The following is a 19,113-nucleotide window of genomic DNA, read 5'->3' as shown; positions in this document are numbered from 1 at the left end:
CCCTTGGTTCATCTCCCCACCCCATCCCCACCCCATCCCCACCCCCTGTACAGGTGGCCGTGTTCCTGGTGGACACAGGGGACGCCATGAGCCCCGAGCTGAGCAGAGAAACCAGGACCAAGCTCTGCGCCCTGACCACGATGCTGAGCTCCTACCAGGTGGGGGCGCTGTGATCTGCCGCCCCGCCCCATTGCCCGGCTCCGCAGCTTTCTCCAGGACTGGGACGTCTCAGCCGGGGCTGGTTGGGGCTGGTCCTGGGAGTGCTTACCCTGAACCCGCAGACTTCTGTGTCTGGGGTCCCCACAGGTTCTGGGGTTGCCCCTGCAAGGGAGGGATGCCCCCAGCCGGTGAAGGTGGGAACATGGTTTTTTCGAAAGGGAAGTCGCAGGGCCCTGCGAGCCACTGAAAGTCAGCTAGGACCATTCCCGGGCCTGCCTTTCATCCCTTAAGGCCCGCCCAGGCCCTGCAGGCTGCGGAGGTCCCACGGCAAGTGCCTCCGGGGTCCCGGCCCCATAGTCGGCCTGCGAACTCCTTCCTCACCGGGGTCTTCCCAGTATCTCTTTGCCTTTGCAGACCCTCTTCCACCTTGTTCTCCTTGGTTCCAGATCCTCAACACCTCCCCGGAGCTGAAGGATACAGACCTGGAATACCTGGAGGTGAGGAGAAAATTTGGTCCTGGGGTGCCACCGTGTTCCTGCCCTGACCGTAAGGCCAGGGGACTGGACCGGTCGTAATGGGGTGCCTTCCAGTTCTGGCCTAGGAGTTCATGACCTGGAGCTGGGCCAGTGGGTTTGAGGGCAGAGGGCAAAGCAGGAGAGGCCTGGCTGGGAGAGGCAAGAGAGTCCCGGAGCTGGAAGTGTGGGGGATGGGGAGGTTGGGCGCCCCCCCACACACACACCGTGGGCCCGGGGGGGAGGGAGCCAGGGTCCTTGGGGTGACCCAGCCGTGATCCCTGGTGCCTCACCCCCAGATGTTTGTCCACGTGGCCGAGGTGATGGGCAGGCATTATGGGATGGTGCCAATCCAGGTGAGACACCCATTTCTGGACCTGTCACCCCAGACCCTAACACCCCCCGGTTGCTGGTGTCAGGACTCCTTCTCTTCCAGCACCTAGATCTCTTAGTTCATGACTCATCCCACTCCAGCAAGGCAGGACTGGGCCGCATGGGTGACATCATCCAGGTGAGGGGTGCCAAAGGAGGGCATGGACCAGGGGTGGGGGCAAGTGGGCAGAAGGGGAGGGGAGGCGGGAGGGGGTCTGCAGGTGAGCCAAGAACGGGAGACTGGTCCTAGCTCAGAGGTCTCCCCATCCGTCTCTCAGAAATCCTCCGGCAAATACCCCAAGGTTCAGGAGCTGCTCCAAGGGAGGCGGGCGCGCTGTTACCTCCTGCCCGCTCCGGGGCGGCGGTGGGCAAGCAAAGGCCACGGAAGCCCCGGCGGTGAGTGTCCCCGGGAGCAAGGCCTCCCCAGCTTGCCCTCCTCCTGGCCCCGCCCTGGCCCCAGAGAGCTGCCCCCTGCCTCTGACACCCTTTCTCCTCCCAAAGCCCGGTCCTGCTCAGCCCCCGGTCTCCTCAGCATGAGGAATCTCTTCCTCAGACACAGATGACGATTTCGGCCACCTTTGTGCCTACGTGGCCGATGTGCTGAGCGCCGCCCCCCAGCACGCCAAGAGCCGCTGCCAGGGGTACTGGAGCGAGGGCCGCCCCGTGGCCAGGGGGGACAGACGCCTGCTCACGGGGCAGCAGCTAGCTCAGGAAATCAAGGTGCGCCCCCCAGCCCACCCGGACCCCCGCCCCAGGCCGCCGAGGGCCCACGGACCCCCTGACCCCTCCCCTGATGTCTCCGCAGAACCTCTCGGGCTGGATGGGGAGGACGGGGCCCGGGTTCGCCTCCGCGGATGAGGTACTGTGGGGGGCCCCCGGAGGGTCTGGGGGGCCGGGTCGGTGGGCCCTGGGATGGGAGGAGGGAGGCAGCCTGGCTTTGCCGTGGACAGATGGCCGCGCAGCTGCACGACCTCAGGACGGTGGACGCCGCCAAGAAGGAGTTCGAGGAGTACGTGCGGCAGCAGGTGAGCCGCGGCCCCGCGCGGGAAGCCAGGCCTCGGGCTACCGGGCGGGCGGTCAGCGTGCCTTCCTTTCTCCCCGCCGCAGGACGTGGCCACCAAGCGCATCTTCTCGGCGCTGCGGGTGCTGCCCGACACCATGCGCAACCTCCTGGCTAGCCAGAAGGATGCCATCCTGGCCCGCCACGGGGCCGCCCTACTGTGCAAGGGCCGAGAGCAGACCCTGGAGGCCCTGGAGGCCGAGCTGCAGGCTGAGGCCAAGGTCTTCATGGACTCCTACACCATGCGCTTCTGTGGCCACCTGGCCGCCGTGGGGGGCGCCGTCGGGGCCGGGCTCATGGGCCTGGCAGGCGGCGTGGTGGGTGCGGGCATGGCAGCGGCCGCGCTGGCTGCAGAGGCCGGGATGGTGGCGGCTGGAGCTGCCGTGGGGGCCACGGGGGCTGCCGTGGTCGGGGGCGGCGTGGGCGCTGGCTTGGCTGCCACTGTGGGCTGCATGGAGAAGGAGGAGGACGACAGGGTGCAGGAAGGGGACCGGGAGCCCCTGCTGCAGGAAGAGTGAAGGCGCCCAGGAGACCCAAGGGAGGAAGTGATGCTAGGTGGGAGGGAAGGAGGTGAGGGAGGGGAGGGGTTGGGGGTGGTGCCGCACTGCCCCCGTGGAATGCCCAGCGTCTGGGTGGCTGGCTGAGCTGGACCGTCGAGGTGGTTCCAGGATCCTGGAGAGGCCGCCTGGGGTCAGGAGGCCGTGTCTGGGGGCAGCAAATAGAGCATAGGGCCTGTTTCTGGTGGCAGACCATTGCTAACCTGCCGTGGTTCCCAGGTCCACTTGACCCCAGTGTCTCCCACCAAGAGTGAGGCTCCACCCTCCCCACCCTGGCTTGTTTCCCTGATGACCCCAGATTGTAGGAAGGCTGAGCAGGTGCCATTCTGGAAGTCTCCCTTGGGTAGAGAGGATCTATACCTTCACAGATGGGAGAAGGCCCAGGTTGAGTGACCTTGGTGCTCAGGATCGGGGAGCACAAAGGAGGGGTGGGGGGGAGAGAAAGAAGGAGGGGGCCACCGGGCAAAACCAAAGGGTCCAGGTATGGCGCACAGTGGCCTAGACCCCGGAGTGGAGCCATTTGCCATGTCGACTCTTCCCCAAGCTGCCCTAGGAGGTTAAGGGTGGCCTCCGCCACCCACTGCAGCCCCAGGGAGGCCACGTGCGCACTTTGAATGGGAGTCTCCGCAGCTGTTCCCTCATGGTTGTGCCCTTTGTCGAGCCTGCTCAGACAGCAGAGTGCCCAGGTTCTTTCTGGAATGCTGTCCCAGCAATAGGTTAGATGCCAAAGAAAAATGCCAGTAATTGCATTCTGAGCTAAACCAGGCAGTGCCCCTAAGTCTAGGGAAGTCCTGCAGGGGACAGCAAAGGGACCACTTTCCACCCCGGCCACCAGCACGCCCTCTTTCCCGAACCCGTGTCTGCGGGAGAGCTGGGTGCAGCCCCCCATGGGAACCCAGAGGGCCCAGCACCCTTCCACAGGACAGGGAAGTCCTGCTGGAAAACTTCTAGGCTATTACCGTGTAAAGTATTCGTGGGCGCATTATATGAAAAATAAAATATGTGTGCTTGAACCTCAGCTTCCCAGTAAATTATTGAAACAGGACTTGAATTCAGCCCCCAGAGGACTTTGGGGCAGAGTGGGGGAGGTGAAGAAAGGCACTCCATCGTGGGGACCTGCGGACAGGAAGAGGGAGGCTGACATTCAAGAGACCTGAGAGGTGAGTGTCCGAGGCCCCACATGGGGGTTCAGGAGAGCTCAGGCCAAAGGCCAAGGGCACAGCCCCCCTTCCACTAGAACTAGGGGTCCTGCTCCCCTACTCTCTCCTGCCTCAGATGACCCTGCCAGCAGATTGTCACCTGGCATCTGTCCTGGCAGAAGGAGAGAGTGGAGGCAGAGCTGGGGAGTCCTTCCTAAAGCCTCGGAGGAAGGCGGTGCCCAGGCCCACCTCTGTGGGGGTCAGCCAGCCGGGCGTTCACCTGCTTCTCCTCTCCGCCTCAGCTCCCCATCTCAGACTTAGAGCGGTGGCCACTGTGTCCAAACTCTGCCTTTTACGGATGCAAACGCAGAGAGGGGAAGTCTTAGCTAATGCTCCCCAGCTGGCCTACGGCAGAAGCAAGAGAGCTCCAAACTCCTGATCCCCCAGCTGGTGTTCCCCACAGATGTCAGAAGAGAGATTTTTTAAAGTCAGATGTGCTGAAAGCAAAATGCTCCTCCTTGGTGATTTCTCCCCCACCACCTCCTGTTCAGCTCTGGGAAACAGTGTTGGGGGGACTGAGGGCAGAAGACATGGCCTGGGACACATGCCCAACAGTAGAACTTCACTTAGCAAGCTGGGGACAAAATAATGATGCAGAGAAATCCCAAAGCCTAGTCTGGGGACAGGTGGGATGAAGACAGAGGGCTGCGGATGATTCTAACTCTTGGAGACTGGGCCAGAGGTGAAGGAAGGGTCCAGACTTTGTCCGGGGTTTGCCGAGAAAGGCTCCCTGGAAGCATCGTTTGGGCCGTTCCATGGTCACGTGGTGGACACATGAGCTACAACACCTCCCAGACTCTGGGGCTGCCAGCCTTAGAATTTGGGGGGGGCTCCAAGGATTCCCTGAGGGAGGTTTTGTCTAGCTAGAATCCCACCTAATAGCACTGGAAGGAGCTGTCGTGGGTTACTTCACCCTGATCTTTGGATGGGAGTGAGCTGTCGGCCAAGTGGGGGAAGGGCTCTACAGAAACAAGATGAGTCATATTAAGTAGCNGTTTTGTCTAGCTAGAATCCCACCTAATAGCACTGGAAGGAGCTGTCGTGGGTTACTTCACCCTGATCTTTGAATGGGAGTGAGCTGTCGGCCAAGTGGGGGAAGGGCTCTACAGAAACAAGATGAGTCATATTAAGTAGCATTTGCCTTGCGCCTTTTAGTTTCAAAGCATCTTCCCAAACATCACCTTCCTTAAGTCTTGAAACCATCTCATGCAACTCTTAGGGCACCCATTTCCATGGAAGCTCAGAGATATGACTAGTCAAACGTAAGCCAAGACTTGAACCCAATGTTTCTGATGTCAGGTTCCTTGCTTAGGGGAGCCCTCACCCCACAAGTCTCCCCAGACCTCATGACCGGGCCACTGGGTCCCAAACCCAATTAGGGGGCTTCCTGGGTTTCCAACGTCAGTTCCGGAATTCACAAGAGCCCACGTGACTCTGTGCTCAAGGTCCCCGTGGGGTGCTGATGCCCCGCCGATTTCTCTTCTATGACCTGTTGAAGGTCACGGACCCCAAGATTCTGGGTTAGGGATCTGGGGATTTGGCTTGCAGTTCCTGCTTCTGAGGCAGGGCATTTGGGAGGTGATCGGCCATGAGGGTGGAGCCCTCATAAATGGGATTAGTGCCCTTAGAAAAGAATCCCAGAGAGATCGCTAGTTCCTTGGCCCGAGATGAGTGCACACGGCCATCTAATGGACCAGGAAGGAGGCTCTCACCAGCCACCACACCAAATTTGCTGGCATCATGATGTTGAACTTTGAACTTCCAGAACCGTGAGAAATAAATATTTGTTGTGTGTGAGCTCCCCAGCCTGTGGGATTTTCTTGCAGCAGCCTCTCGACTGCATGGGGCAGGACCCCCTAGATCCCCCCACCTGCCCTAAAAAATACCCTGAGCAAGGAAGAAACTTCACTTGCATTGAGTGAATGAGATATACAGGTTTATTTATTACTGCCTCGTAGCCTAGCCTAACCCTATCTAACGTGGCAATTTGCTCCTTGAAATGGGGTGAAAACCTGAAACATCGCTGGCTGGTTTGGGGCAGTGAAGAAACACACTCTTGGGTCCATTTAATGTCATGATAACACATTTGGTAAAACTGTCCCCTGCAGTAGCATGGAAGCTGGACTCTTGCACTGTTGAGGAAAACATTTTTAAGAATAAAATCTGCCCGCCCAGAAAACCTTCCCTACTAAGGTCAAAAAGGAATAGTTCTCTTACGAAGCATTAACTCAGACTGGGCTGTGTCACAGGCCATCTGCTACTTAAAACATAAAATTATTAAGACAGAAAAGAAATCCCACCACTTCCAGGTGGCCAAGCAGATACGACCCTGTGTGCATATTCTCAGGTATGAGCACCTGTCAGGTGAGAGGACTCAACAGTCTCACTCGCTGTACGTGCTTTCAAATTCACTTTGGGGTGAATGATCACTCTGTGGTCTTTGGGGTGGCTGTCGTGCTAGTTAATGACCTCTTCCTGAAGGAAAAATGAAAATTCTTGTACCTCTATGATGAGAAGGTCGTTGAGGTGCCTCGGCTGGATTCCCATGGTGACAGGGAGATGGGGCGCTCTCTTCCTTGATGTTGACATTGAAAAGACATGGCTCCCAGACCCTGCTGAAAAATCTTCCTGGGTTTTAATTCTGGTAAGAGGCTTATGTAACCTTTAGTAAGATTTGCATGCATATCAAAAGGACAGAAGAACGCTTTAGGAATACAAGTTTTCTCCAGGAAAGGTTCTAAGAAAAGGAGGGAGAAAAGATCTCTTTCCTTTCGGAAAGGAAATTCAATCTTATTTTTATTTACCCTTGCAGTTTTCCTCTTTTGTCACTATTTTAATGTAACACTATAATTTCTGATGATCTCTATTGCTGTTTCTACCTTTCTCTTGGCATTTTGCAGTCATTGAAATATTCAGCGATTCTGTGGTAAAATACAAAGCAATTATCAGAATCACACTGGGATGAGTAAAACGTGGACTTGTGGAAAAGTCTTCAAATATGTATACCAACAATACACATTTATTTAAAGCAAATGTAAGGGAGGAAAAAATATCTTTTCCTTTTACTTGTTAAAAACAAGACAACAGGGGCACCTAGGTATGCTTTCCTTTTACTAACCTGTCTTTTGCATTTTGGCTTAGGTCATGATCTCAGGGTCGTGAGATCGAGCCCTGCATTGGGCTCCACTATGAGCATGGAGTCTGCTTAAGATTCTCTCTCTCCCTCTGTGTGCCCCCCTCCCTGCTCACACATGCTCTCTCTCCCTCTCTCTAAAAGCAAAAAGNAAAAAATATCTTTTCCTTTTACTTGTTAAAAACAAGACAACAGGGGCACCTAGGTATGCTTTCCTTTTACTAACCTGTCTTTTGCATTTTGGCTTAGGTCATGATCTCAGGGTCGTGAGATCGAGCCCTGCATTGGGCTCCACTATGAGCATGGAGTCTGCTTAAGATTCTCTCTCTCCCTCTGTGTGCCCCCCTCCCTGCTCACACATGCTCTTTCTCCCTCTCTCNCCCCCTGCTTGTGTTCCCTCTCTCGCTGGCTGTCTCTGTCTCTGTCAAATAAATAAATAAAAAATCTTAAAAAAAAAAAATAAATAAAAAAAATAAAAGCAAAAAGAATAACAACAACAAGAAAAAACATTAAAAACAAGACAACAGGTGCAAAATGGAGTTGCTTATGCTAAGCCCATGTTACCAAACTGAGACTTCATTAGAATTTCAGCTCTTCCAGAAATTGAACTTTAAACCATTCAGGAATTACTTGATCAGTAAGTAGTTAGGCCATCTGCCTGATAGACCCTTGGCAATCCCCTAAAGGAAAATGACCTTGCGATAACCAACCCACTTTTCTGCCTAGTATAACTTCCTTGTTCCTCCTCCCTTCTGCCTCTAAAAGTCTTGTGTTTCATACAGCTCCTTGGAGCTCCTTTCTATCTGCTAGATTTAATGCTGCTCAATTTATGAATCATTGAATAAAGCCAATAAGATCTGAAAAATTTACTCCGTTGAATTTTTTTTTAAATGTACTCTTCTAAATTCTTGGCTAAGACCCCTATAGCAAAAGACAGATTAATAAGAGAAAAGCATACAAATTTATTTAATATAAGTTTCATGTGTTGTGAAAGTCTTCACAAGGAAATGAAGACTGGAGGAAGAGGTTATGGCTGAGTGTTTTTATGCTAGGTTTGATGAAGAGTGGCAAGGTGTGGAAAAGTATGATAGAAGGGGAAACGAAGCAAGGACTGTTCATTCCGATTCCTCTTCGCCTCACTTCATCTTCAGAGATAAGGGTGCTCTTTCCTCTGGGTATAATGAGGGTGCCTCTCACATGAGAGTTTCATGACCTGTTTTAGGGGAAGGTCAGAAAGCCCTTCCTGAACCCGCCATTTCTCAAATTCCTTCAGCTTCAAATACTCTATATGCCAAGGTGCCATTTTGCAAGGGGCAGGGGTGGACGGTGAGTGTGTCTCAAACCCCGCTGATAAGCAATAAGCAAAAATTCTCCTTCAGCATACATTAATTTTACAAACTGTGTGTTGATTTTATTGTTTGCCCTCTCATGGGATTAACTATTTGAGTATTATTTTGTAGTTGTTCGTAAAGTCTTACCCCATCTTAGTGGAAGGAATAGCGTAACTTCAGAGCCTGATAATCCAACATTTTAAGGGTTTTTCTTGTAAGGCCAATACCTTTGTCCTGAGTTCCCATCAATTGCATGAGTAAACTCACACCTACATGATAATTTAGGTCCTTCAGTAATTTTTCTATCACCCTATACAATATTTCTTGATGCAAGACGTTGCAAGATGTCCATGGCCTTGATCTAGTAGCAAAGGCTTCTTCTGAGGGACTCTTGGAATAGTAGACTCAGTTTGCAGTGCGTACTGCCCGTGGCTCTAGTTGTTCTAAGTCTCGAGGATAAACACCAGTAGGCTATTGTTCGCATCAGTTCAAGTCAATTATATGATAGCAGGTCTGTCTTGATGAGCTAATGGTAATATCTCAGCTGCTGGCTAGCTAACCGCTAACTGCTTTGTTGCTGAGCACCTCCGAGAACTTTGTAGTGAGTTTTTCTTCCAGCATTGAATTATTCCCAACAGCACCATTCCAAGTGTCCGCCATTTCCACTGCAATCATATTACGTATTTTTGTAATTGTCCTGAAGCACTGAGTTTATTGGTCAAAGTATTCATATCAAAAAGCATTAACTAGACCTTGCCTGCTTTATTCCCCCCAAGGATTGTATCTAACAGGTTTCTTTTTGTCCTTGGATGGCACCCTTAATAAGCAAATTTCATAAAGGGGGAACCTAGTGGGCGTGATTCCAGTTGTAAAGACTGTTAGCCTGAGACATTTGGTGTCAGATTTTGGGTTTGAGTATTGACAAACATTCTTGCCCTGACCAGACTCTACGCCAGACCTTGTTGGACTCACTTCTCACCTAGGCCCTGACTTTTTGGCTTCCATGTTTATCTCTCTGTTGCCCACTCTTAGCAAGCATCCTGATAAATCAGTTTAGCCAGAACTCCCCACCATTGATATCTGATCAGCTTGGATATCTGATGGGGTTTCTCACTCCACCACTCCCAGGTGATGTCTGATCACCCTGGCTTGCCTTCAGCAAGACTCCTATTAGGTCAGTTTAGCCAGAATCCTCCGCGACCCCTAATGTTTCCTCTTGGTGATTTTCCATCCACTGACCACCCCCTACCCCCACCCTACTCCTTGGCTATAAACTTCCGCTGTTCCTTGTTGTGTTTGGAGTTGAGCCCAATTTCTTCCCCCATTGCAAGACCCCCTTTGCAGAGGTCCCTAGACCTATCCCATGGTCCTGAATAAAGTCTGCTTTATGATTCTCTAAGTGTCATGAACCATTTTTTCTTGACTAGTATCAAGATGCATATTAGTTCCTTTTACTTTAACATTATCAAAAATGACTCATGAAGATGGTCCCAAAAACCTCACTTCGCCGATAATAGGTCATTGGACTTGTATGTCCGGACTGTGTCTCTCCTGGGAGTACAATATGGAGCTGATCAGAAACATGTAATTGTGAGGGTGCCTGGGTGGCTCAGTCAGTTAGGCGTCTGCCTTTGGATCAGGTCATGACCCCAGAGTCCTGGGATGGAGCCCCGCATCAGGCTCCCTGATCAGTGGGGAGTCTGCTTCTCCCTCTGCCCCTCACCCCGCTTGTGCTTTCTCTCTCTCTCTCTCTCAAATAATTAAATAAAATCTTTAAAAAAACAGAAAAATGTAATTGTGGAAACCATTTCAAAAGAACTAGCAATAAAAAAAAGAAATAGCAATGTTCCAAATAACATGTTTGTATCTGGTAAATTTTGAGTCTTAAAGTAATTGAGATAATCACTACTGTGAATAAGAGAACAGGGCTGTTTATGATAATAATAATAATTTCAGTAGAAAAGCTCTTTTCTTAAAAAAAAACTCTTTTTTATTGAGCTCAGTACCAATTATCAGTGATTCTAGAACACTTGTTTCAAGTCCTTGTGGGAACTTCAGTCCCTTCCTCCTGAGATGATAACTTCACATTAGAAGCATGAATCCAACTGGATTTTTCTTTCACTTTGATAGCTGTATCAGAACACTTGAAAGGATCCCTTCCAGCGTGGTGACAGGCACCTGTCCTCTGGAACACCTTTATGTACATGAAATCCCCCAGCAGAGAGGGGTGGTAGACCTCCTCCAATGGGTCCTTCCAGGTCCTTATGATGTTATGGCTCACCGTTTCTAGGGAGAGAAGCCCTTTTAAGAACTGAACATGTTTATGAGAGAATTCAGCTAAACTGGGCACAGAATATGGTCTCAGATCCAAATTCATAGACCCATCAAACATAAGTTCTTAAGTTCAAAGGGAGAGACACCGTGCTTTCGGGGAGGGTCACTCTCATTTTTAACAAGGCTGGTGGTAAATCCTGAGACCATTTTCACCTGGTAGAATCCTGAATGAAGCTTTCAGAGTTGGATTCATCCATCTACTTGTCCAAAGGGCTGAGAGGACAGGGCGTATCCCAGCATGATTTGCATGACTCCTCAGCGACAGTGGATGTCAGGCCACCTACATATCCCGCAAACTATAATGACACAAAAAAAAATCTCTTACTTTCCACAGGTGTCCATTCTATAGAATTGAGCTGCCCCCAGGTGCCTCCTATTTCTACCCTGGCAGTGGCCTGGAAAGAATTCTACTGACAGACAGCACAGTGCCTCTCTGATCCATTTTGGATAATGTCATCTGCTTGGCAGTCATGGTAAGAGTCTAGTGCCTTTAAAATCCCTCTCAGATGATTGACTCAGATGATTTTGTTGATGGCACATTACTAATCAAGCAGATGGGAAGTATGGTACAGGGATTATTTTGTTAGCAGATTCTCAGAGTCCAATTGGATTACTTTTAGCCCTTTTCTCAACACATTTGTCCATTTCCTTTTGTGAAGCATGTTTTTGAAAACGAGCAGAAATGACTTGCATTAAAAACGGGACATTTTGGGGGGGTCCACGTTTTAACCAGGGCTTCAGCAGCTCTGTCAGCAAAATCATCTCCTTTAGAAGCTGACATTTTGCCACACGAGCCCTACAACTGATTGCTGATATATGAGCTGCAGAGCTTCTGACAACTCAGCTCATAGTTTTCCATGAGATAGTTTAGTTCCCATCTTAGTCAAGAATCTCCTACTTTTCCAAGTTTGCCCTGTTGCTCAACAGGCACTAAACAGATATTTACTATCAGTAGGTAGATTTGCTCTAAGTCTCCAACTGAGAATCATGGTCCTAGTAACTGCTAATAGTTAATTCCACTCGTACTCATTTAATTTCAGGCAAAACCTAAGCTTCGGTGGGGGCGCCTGGGTGGCACAGCGGTTAAGCGTCTGCCTTCGGCTCAGGGCGTGATCCCGGCGTTCTGGGATCGAGCCCCACATCAGGCTCCTCCGCTAGGAGCCTGCTTCTTCCTCTCCCACTCCCCCTGCTTGTGTTCCCTCTCTCGCTGGCTGTCTCTATCTCTGTCGAATAAATAAATAAAATCTTAAAAAAAAAAAAACACCTAAGCTTCTGAGGTTTGATGAGCAGCCACCACAGTGCAGAAGTCTTGTCTTGGCCATTTTTGTCCCTGAGCATGACCCAGCAGGAAACATGATCAAATCTGAATTTTGAAATGGAATGACAGATAAATCCAATCGGGGTCTCATGCCTAACTGTGGTGCCATCATACAGTCCCGGCCGTCTGTTTGCTCAGGTAAGAGTAGCATGGTGTAGGAGGTCATGTCTCAAGCACCACTTGGTCAGAGCTGGTCTGATGGTGCACCTGCAATGCTGGGTCTTCCACACTTCAAAGATGGCCCGTGACATGCCAAGCAGTCAAATGACCCAAAGAAAGGCTTGGCCCTTTCAATAAGGGTGGCTGCTGCCACCACAGCTTGGAGGCATCCAGAAGAACTAAGAAATAATACTATTGGTCTAGAGTCAAATGCCAACTTTTGAGTTAAATTCTGCTAGCACTCAGTGCCTTTGTTTCCATGGCAAATCATGTGGAAAGATTTTTCAAAATTTGGAATCCTCACAGCTTGGGGAGAGACTGCAACCAATTTCAGTTGTTGAAAAGCTTCCTCCAGATTCTAGGGGTCAAACAGAAGGGTCTAGAGTATTATCAATCGGTTGGCCTATCAGAGGACTTGCCTGCTCTGCAAAAGCTGGAATCCACTGTGAAAAATATCCTGCTAGTTCTCCAAATTCTCTAAGTGGCTTTGTTGTTGTTGTTGTTGTCGTTGTTGTTGCTGTTGTTGCAGGCTATTTCATCTGCAAAATTGGCCAACTCCTGCATTCTAACACTTTGTGGCCTTCCACGACAAATGCCCTAAATATTTGACCCCAGTTTGGCAATACTGCACTTTGTCTAGTGAGGTCTTATGTCCCTGCGAGGTGAGGAATTGCAAGAAGCCAAAGTATCAGTTTTGCATTACACTTTAGTTTCTGAAGCTACCAGCAAATCATCCACATACCGAATAATTATAGATCACTCAGTGAGACAGATTTCCTGAAGAGAGCTAGACAGATAATAGGAGTCCCAAAACTCCTGAAGAATCCTTTGCTATAAACATACTGGACTCCTTCAAAGGTAAAAGCAAATGGGAATTTGAGCTCATTAGTGAGAGGGACAGAAAAAAAAAAAAAGGAAGAAAGAAAACAGCAGAATGTAGAGAAAAACTTTGCAGGCAACAGAATCAAAGTCAGAAAAGTTGCAGGCGTAGGGACCACAGGGCTCAATGAAAGGACAAACTCATTTGTTTCTCTAAGATCTGGTACAAATCCCTACAGGGGTCAACGCTTTATCTCAAATTCACCTTCCTTGCTTGCCGGAGGTATGGGAGTATGACAGGGTGACTGTCCCTTTTTAAAAAATGATGGTTTGTTGTCTAATTTTTAAAATAACGTGTTTGATCTCCTCTAATGAAGCCCTTGAAAAAGGATATCGTTTTACACGTGGCCATGGCTTATCCTTTTGGTGAGCTATTTTTATCAGTTCTACATCTCCAAAGAAACCAGTATCCTAATTCCCAAGGCCCCAAGTGGTGCCTGGATCTGTTTCAGCCCTGGTGCTTTTCCAGCATGGTGTAAGGCTGCCACTCTGTCATTCCCTCTCTCTTTCAGGAGGCACAGGGTAACCAAGTCCACCTTTTGTCCAGGGAGCTCCACAAACACTCCATCAGAGCACAGAACATGGTAGGTCTCCACCGGCACAGAGGATATCTCCCCTGTGGATTTACAGGGGAATCAGGGGAAAGGAAGGACTCCTGTTCCTCAGTGAGGGAGAGAACCACAGAGACAGAGGAATGGTCGAAAAGAACTCTTTTGTTATTGGGTGGAGTCTTTTTAAAAAATGATAATTAGGTCAACATGGTTTCCAGCGTTGCTAACTAAGCCTTCTATGTCTGAACTGATTTTATCTGCTTGGTTATCAACTACTGAGACAGGAATGTGGAAATCTTTAACTGTAATGGTGGACTATTTATAAATACATTATACATGTGATATATATAAGTGGTGGTCTATTTCTCCCAGCAGTTCTATCAGTTTTTGCTTCACATATTTTGAAGTCCTTTTTTTTTTTTTTAGGTGTAGACACATTCAGGAACGTCATGTCTTCCCTTGGATGCAATGTTATGAAATGTTTCTCTATCACCCTGGCAAAAGTCCTTTTGTGGTCGGCTTTGTCTGATACAACTACTCCAAGTGTGTTTTATTCAGTGCTTGCCTGGTATATCTTTTTCATTCTTTCACTTTGAACCAGCTGTGTCTTTATATTTAAACTGTGTTTCTTATAGAGAACATATTTTGGGTCTTGCTTTTCTACCCCATCTGATAATATCTGCTTTTTCTTTGCATTATTTAGGCCATTTACATTTAAAGTAACTATTAATATGGGGTGCCTGGGTGGCTCAGTCTGTTGGGCATCCGACTCTTGGTTTTGGCTCAGGTCATGATCTCAAGGTCATGCGACTGAGCCCCGCGTAGGGCTCCATGCTCGGGCACAGAGTCTGCTTGAGTTTCTTTCTTCTGCCCCCCCCCTCGCTCACACGCATGCATGCTCTCTGAAATAAATAGATAAAATCTTAAAAAAATAAAGTAATTATTAATAAGATATGCCTTGGTGTGGTTTTCTTTGTGTTTCTTATGTTTAGGGTTTATTGAGCCTGGATCTGTTGGTTTCCATCAAATTTGGAAAATTTCAGGACATTATTCTCTAAAGTTTTTTCTGCCTCTTCTCATTTTAGAACCTCAATGACATGTACGGTGGACTATTTGATATTGTCCCACAAGTGTCTGATGTTCTTTTCTCCCCCCTCTTTTCATTCTTTCTCTGCATTTTCCTCTCTGATCTTTACTCTCTTATATCTACTCTGCTGTAAATCCCATCTTGTCTTTATTTTTAAAATATCTTCTATTTCGCTCCTGATGCTCTGGATTCTTGAGCACACAGAGCGTATTTATGATAACTGTTTCTATGTCTTTGTCTATTAACTCCATCATCTCTGTCGCTTAGAGATCTGATTCTACTGATAGATTTTCCCTAGATTACAGGTAATATCTGCCTGCTTTTTTCCATGTCTTTTCATTTTTTTCTGAAAAAAAAATTACTGGGACAATATATACAACACAAAATCTGCCATTATAACCATTTTCTAAGTGTGCAGTTCACTGGCATTGAGTACATTCACGTTATTGTGTAACCCTCACCACCATTCAAACTCCAAACTTGAAAAGCTGAAACTCTGTCCCCCTTAAAAAATAACTCCCCCCAGCCCTGGAACCACCACTCTACTTTCTGTGTCTATGAATTTGACTACTCTGGGGACCTCATATGAGTGGAATCACACATTTGTCCTCTCGTGGCATGCTTATTCATTTAACATAACATCTTTAAGGTTCATCCATGTTGTAGCCTGTGACAGGATTTTTCCCCTTTTTGAGTCAGACCTAATGATTTTTTAAAAAGATTTTTATTTTTTTAATTTAAATAAAACTAGCCAACATATATACATCATTAGTTTTTGATATAATGTTAAAAAAACAAAAAAAGAGAGAGAGCACAAGCTGGGGGAGGGGCCAAGGGAGAGGGACAAGCAGACTCTCTGCTGAGCATGGAGCCTGATGCCAGGCTTGATCCCAGGACCCTGAGATCACAACCCAAGCCAAAGTCAAGCACTTAACCAACTGAGTCCCCCAGGCACCCATGGCCTTCTGATTTTTAATTGAATGCTAGACATTGTGACTTTTACATTGTTGGGTCCCACATGTCATTGAATTCCTTTAAAGAGTGTGGGATTTTCTGCTAACAAACAGCTTGAAAGGATCAAATGGATCCCTAGTAGCTTAGCTGTGTTCCAGAACAAAGTACAATAGCTTTTCAAGGAAGACAATATCTAGTCCCATGTATTACAAGCCCTTTCCACGCTGGATCTCTTCCCAGCCCTGCATGAGTGCCAGTAATTGTTCAGTCTACAAGTTCCAAATCAGATTTTTGGGTAAAAAAAACCCCACAAAACCTCTTTAGGTGCACTAAGCAAAAGGCCACTTTGAAATACTGTGTTGGTATCAGCGAAGACTCAAGAAACACAATCTAATTGACTCATTCTTATTATAATAAATGATATTTATGCTCCCAATATAGTGTAGAGTTCCCTAGGCTATCACTCCTCATACAGACATCAGGCTTGTACTTGTCTATCATATTCTAACCTATCCTGTGTAACCTGAGTAATTATTAGAGTTATCCAGGTATTTAAAACTACCACCACCCCAGTGACTCATGCGTCCTAAAAAGGACATCCGGGGTGCCTGGGAGGCTCAGTCAGTTATGTGTCCAACTCTTGGTTTCAGCTCAGGTCATGATCTCAGGGTCATGAGATCAAGCCACGCATGGGGCTCTGCAATCTCGGCTTGATATTCTTTCCTCTCCCTCTTCCTTCCCCCTCTGCTCCTCCCCCTGCTGACACACTCTCTAAATAAAACCTTTAAAAAAAAGAAAAAAACGACATTCAGAAGCTCGTAAAACAAACGAAACACAGATTATTCTTAAAAACTTCCAGAAGGGAAAATTGGTTCCCTTTTCATGGATACTCCACAAACTATATCTCCCACAAAGGGAATCAAACAACTCGAAAAGGTGTTCAAACTTTTCTCTAACCTTCACGAAAGTCATGAAAGATGACACTTCTGTTCCAAAGGCCCAACAAACTAATCTAAATGCATTAGGTAAAGTAGTCGTGGCCTTTGACTTGCTCTTAGCCAGACGCGGGGGGAGGGGGGGGGGAGGGTCCTAATACTATAGCACATCTCGTTACGCATACCTAAGTGCTACGAGGCATGTGGAACAGTCTAACAAAGTTAAAGGACCTGACTCTCCAAAACGGACCCACTAGCCTGTGGGACCTACTGGTTTTGAGACCTCTCACAAGCATTAACAGTCATTTTGTTACTTGTCTATTTTACAGTAGATGTATAGGTCTTGTCCAGAGTTTTAAATGCTACTGCAGTCATTGTCACATCAGGTGATCCCACGACTTATCCTACAACAGAAAGAAAAACAGAGATTAACTTGGGTCAGCTACAGGGTACGTGTAATGCATGTGCTTCTGTTCTTAATCAACAACATCTTGACAAGAGTAAAAATCGAGACATCATGAATTAATGTCCTGCAGCCTGACGTCACCTGTCCTTGGCCAAAAGAGACATCGAGAGGGGAAAAAAGCAACCCCTGACATCTGGAATTGATCTAATATTCATAGCTAGATCTCAGTGTGATCATGAGCCTGTCTGAGGCTCACAGCCAGGCCATTTTGTTCTGTTGGACATATGAAACTTCACAGACTATCAACGCAGAGGTTACTCTGAGACCAGGGTACAATGAAACGAAACAAAGCCACTTCATAATTTCATCTAAGAACAGATGCACAGATGCAAATACGGTCACTGTGCCACCACCACAAAGTGCCCGATTGTAAGACTGTTCCCTGCTTTCTAAGAGCACTGAATCTGGAGCAAATCCCTGGCTTTCTTGGATCCTTCAGTAAATCACCCACCTACTGTCCAAACCCCATAATAGGTTCTCATGGTGTGCATTCTCCTTTCCTCTAGCCAGTAAAAAGCCCAACTGGGTCAATTACACATATTACACATACGTTTCCTGCAAGCTGGCTGAAGAGCACTGAGAAATTGAATGTAGCCATGAGCACAGGGGCTGTGGAGTGGACCTGGCCAGGGTTCTGGCTGTGCCACTTACCTGCTGTGCACCCTTGCCCTGCACACTATTGCTCCCCATGCCTCAGTTTCCCCATAGGCAAAACAGGAGCATTCTATTTCAAAGGGAGTTAGTATGAGGAATAATAAAAAGAGGCCAGGAAAAAAAAAAAACCACAAGAAAACAAACAGTGATTGTTACCATTCTTACTCCTTACTANGGCAAAACAGGAGCATTCTATTTCAAAGGGAGTTAGTATGAGGAATAATAAAAAGAGGCCAGGAAAAAAAAACCACAAGAAAACAAACAGTGATTGTTACCATTCTTACTCCTTACTATCGTAAATTATCCCAACCACAACTCAAGATTTGGGCTCCAGAAATGCAAATCTTCCCAGGGGACCAAATTAAGTCAGGCCCTTTAAGAGGACTATGTCTGGCCAGCCTCCCTACTCTGCCCCTCGTACCCACCAGGGATTGCCATTGGTTTTAATGTCTATATGATCAACTCCCTCTAGGATCTATAGATTATCCTCTAATTCCACAAGGGTGCAACTTTTGTTTTAAAGAAACAGGTGGGCAGAATCCACCTTCCACCAGGGGCTGAACCCTGTCTGTAACCCATCTTCCCTCGGCAGAAGAGAGGCGGTTGCACCAGATAGCTCCTCCCATCCCAGCCCGGTATCTTTTACCCGCCACCCAGTGATGGATTGCAAGTTGCAATTCACCCACCACCCTTTAACACTTTTTTTCCAGTTGAAAAAGGAATTTATTTTTATTGCGGTAAGATATACATAGCATAAGGTTTCCCATTTTAATGATTTTTCAGTGTACAGTTCTATGGCATGAAGTACATTCACAATGTTGTGAAGCCCTCACCACCATCCGTCTCCAGAACTTTCTTCACTATCTCAAATTGGAACTTCAGACCCAATAAATCATATCCTCCCATTCCACCCTCTCCCTGGTAACCACTATCCTACCTTCTGTCTCTATGAATTTGATTATTCTAAGAACCTCATGTAAGTGGAATCAAACAGTGTTCATTCCCTTGTGTCTGGCTTATTTTACTTAGCATAGTGTCCTCAAGGTTAATCCATGTTGTAGCATGTATCAAAATTTAATTCCTGTTTATGGCCTAATAATATTCTTTTGTATGTATATACCATATTTGTTTCTCCATTCATTTGTTGGTGGACATTTGGATTGTTTCCACATTTTGCCCGTTGTCAATAATGCTGCTATGAACATGGGTGTCCAGATATCTGGTTGAGTGTCTGCCTTCAATTCTTTTGGGTATATACTCAAAAGTGGAATTTCTGCATCTTATGGGGGGGGTTTTTGGTTTTGTTTTTTTTTTTGGTTTTTGTTTGTTTTTTCAAAGATTTTATTTATTTATTTGACAGAGAGAGAGGCAGAGAGAAAGGAAACACAAGCAGGGGGAGTGGGAGAGGGAGAAGCAGGCTTCCCACTGAGCAGGGAGCCCAATGCGGGGCTCA

At 47.7% G+C, this 19,113-nt stretch overlaps 1 protein-coding gene across 1 annotated transcript in view; it reads left to right on the top strand.

Moving 5' to 3' along the window:
- RNF112 (ring finger protein 112) overlaps positions 1-3,662 on the top strand; it is a 5,885-nt gene extending 2,223 nt beyond the window's left edge. Inside the window, exons 5-13 of the mRNA XM_034647286.1 lie at positions 54-158; positions 606-656; positions 971-1,027; positions 1,108-1,182; positions 1,322-1,439; positions 1,597-1,763; positions 1,849-1,902; positions 1,994-2,068; positions 2,151-3,662. Coding sequence (XP_034503177.1) covers positions 54-158; positions 606-656; positions 971-1,027; positions 1,108-1,182; positions 1,322-1,439; positions 1,597-1,763; positions 1,849-1,902; positions 1,994-2,068; positions 2,151-2,621 — 1,173 coding nt within the window. The 3' untranslated portion in view covers positions 2,622-3,662. The remainder of the gene's footprint in view (positions 1-53; positions 159-605; positions 657-970; positions 1,028-1,107; positions 1,183-1,321; positions 1,440-1,596; positions 1,764-1,848; positions 1,903-1,993; positions 2,069-2,150) is intronic.
- Positions 3,663-19,113: the final 15,451 nt, after the last annotated feature.

Source organism: Ailuropoda melanoleuca, chromosome 17, assembly GCF_002007445.2.
Source record: "Ailuropoda melanoleuca isolate Jingjing chromosome 17, ASM200744v2, whole genome shotgun sequence".
NCBI lineage: Eukaryota > Metazoa > Chordata > Mammalia > Carnivora > Ursidae > Ailuropoda > Ailuropoda melanoleuca.
The sequence above is the reverse complement of the archived record's forward strand: the minus strand, read 5'-3'. Positions and strand labels throughout refer to the sequence as shown.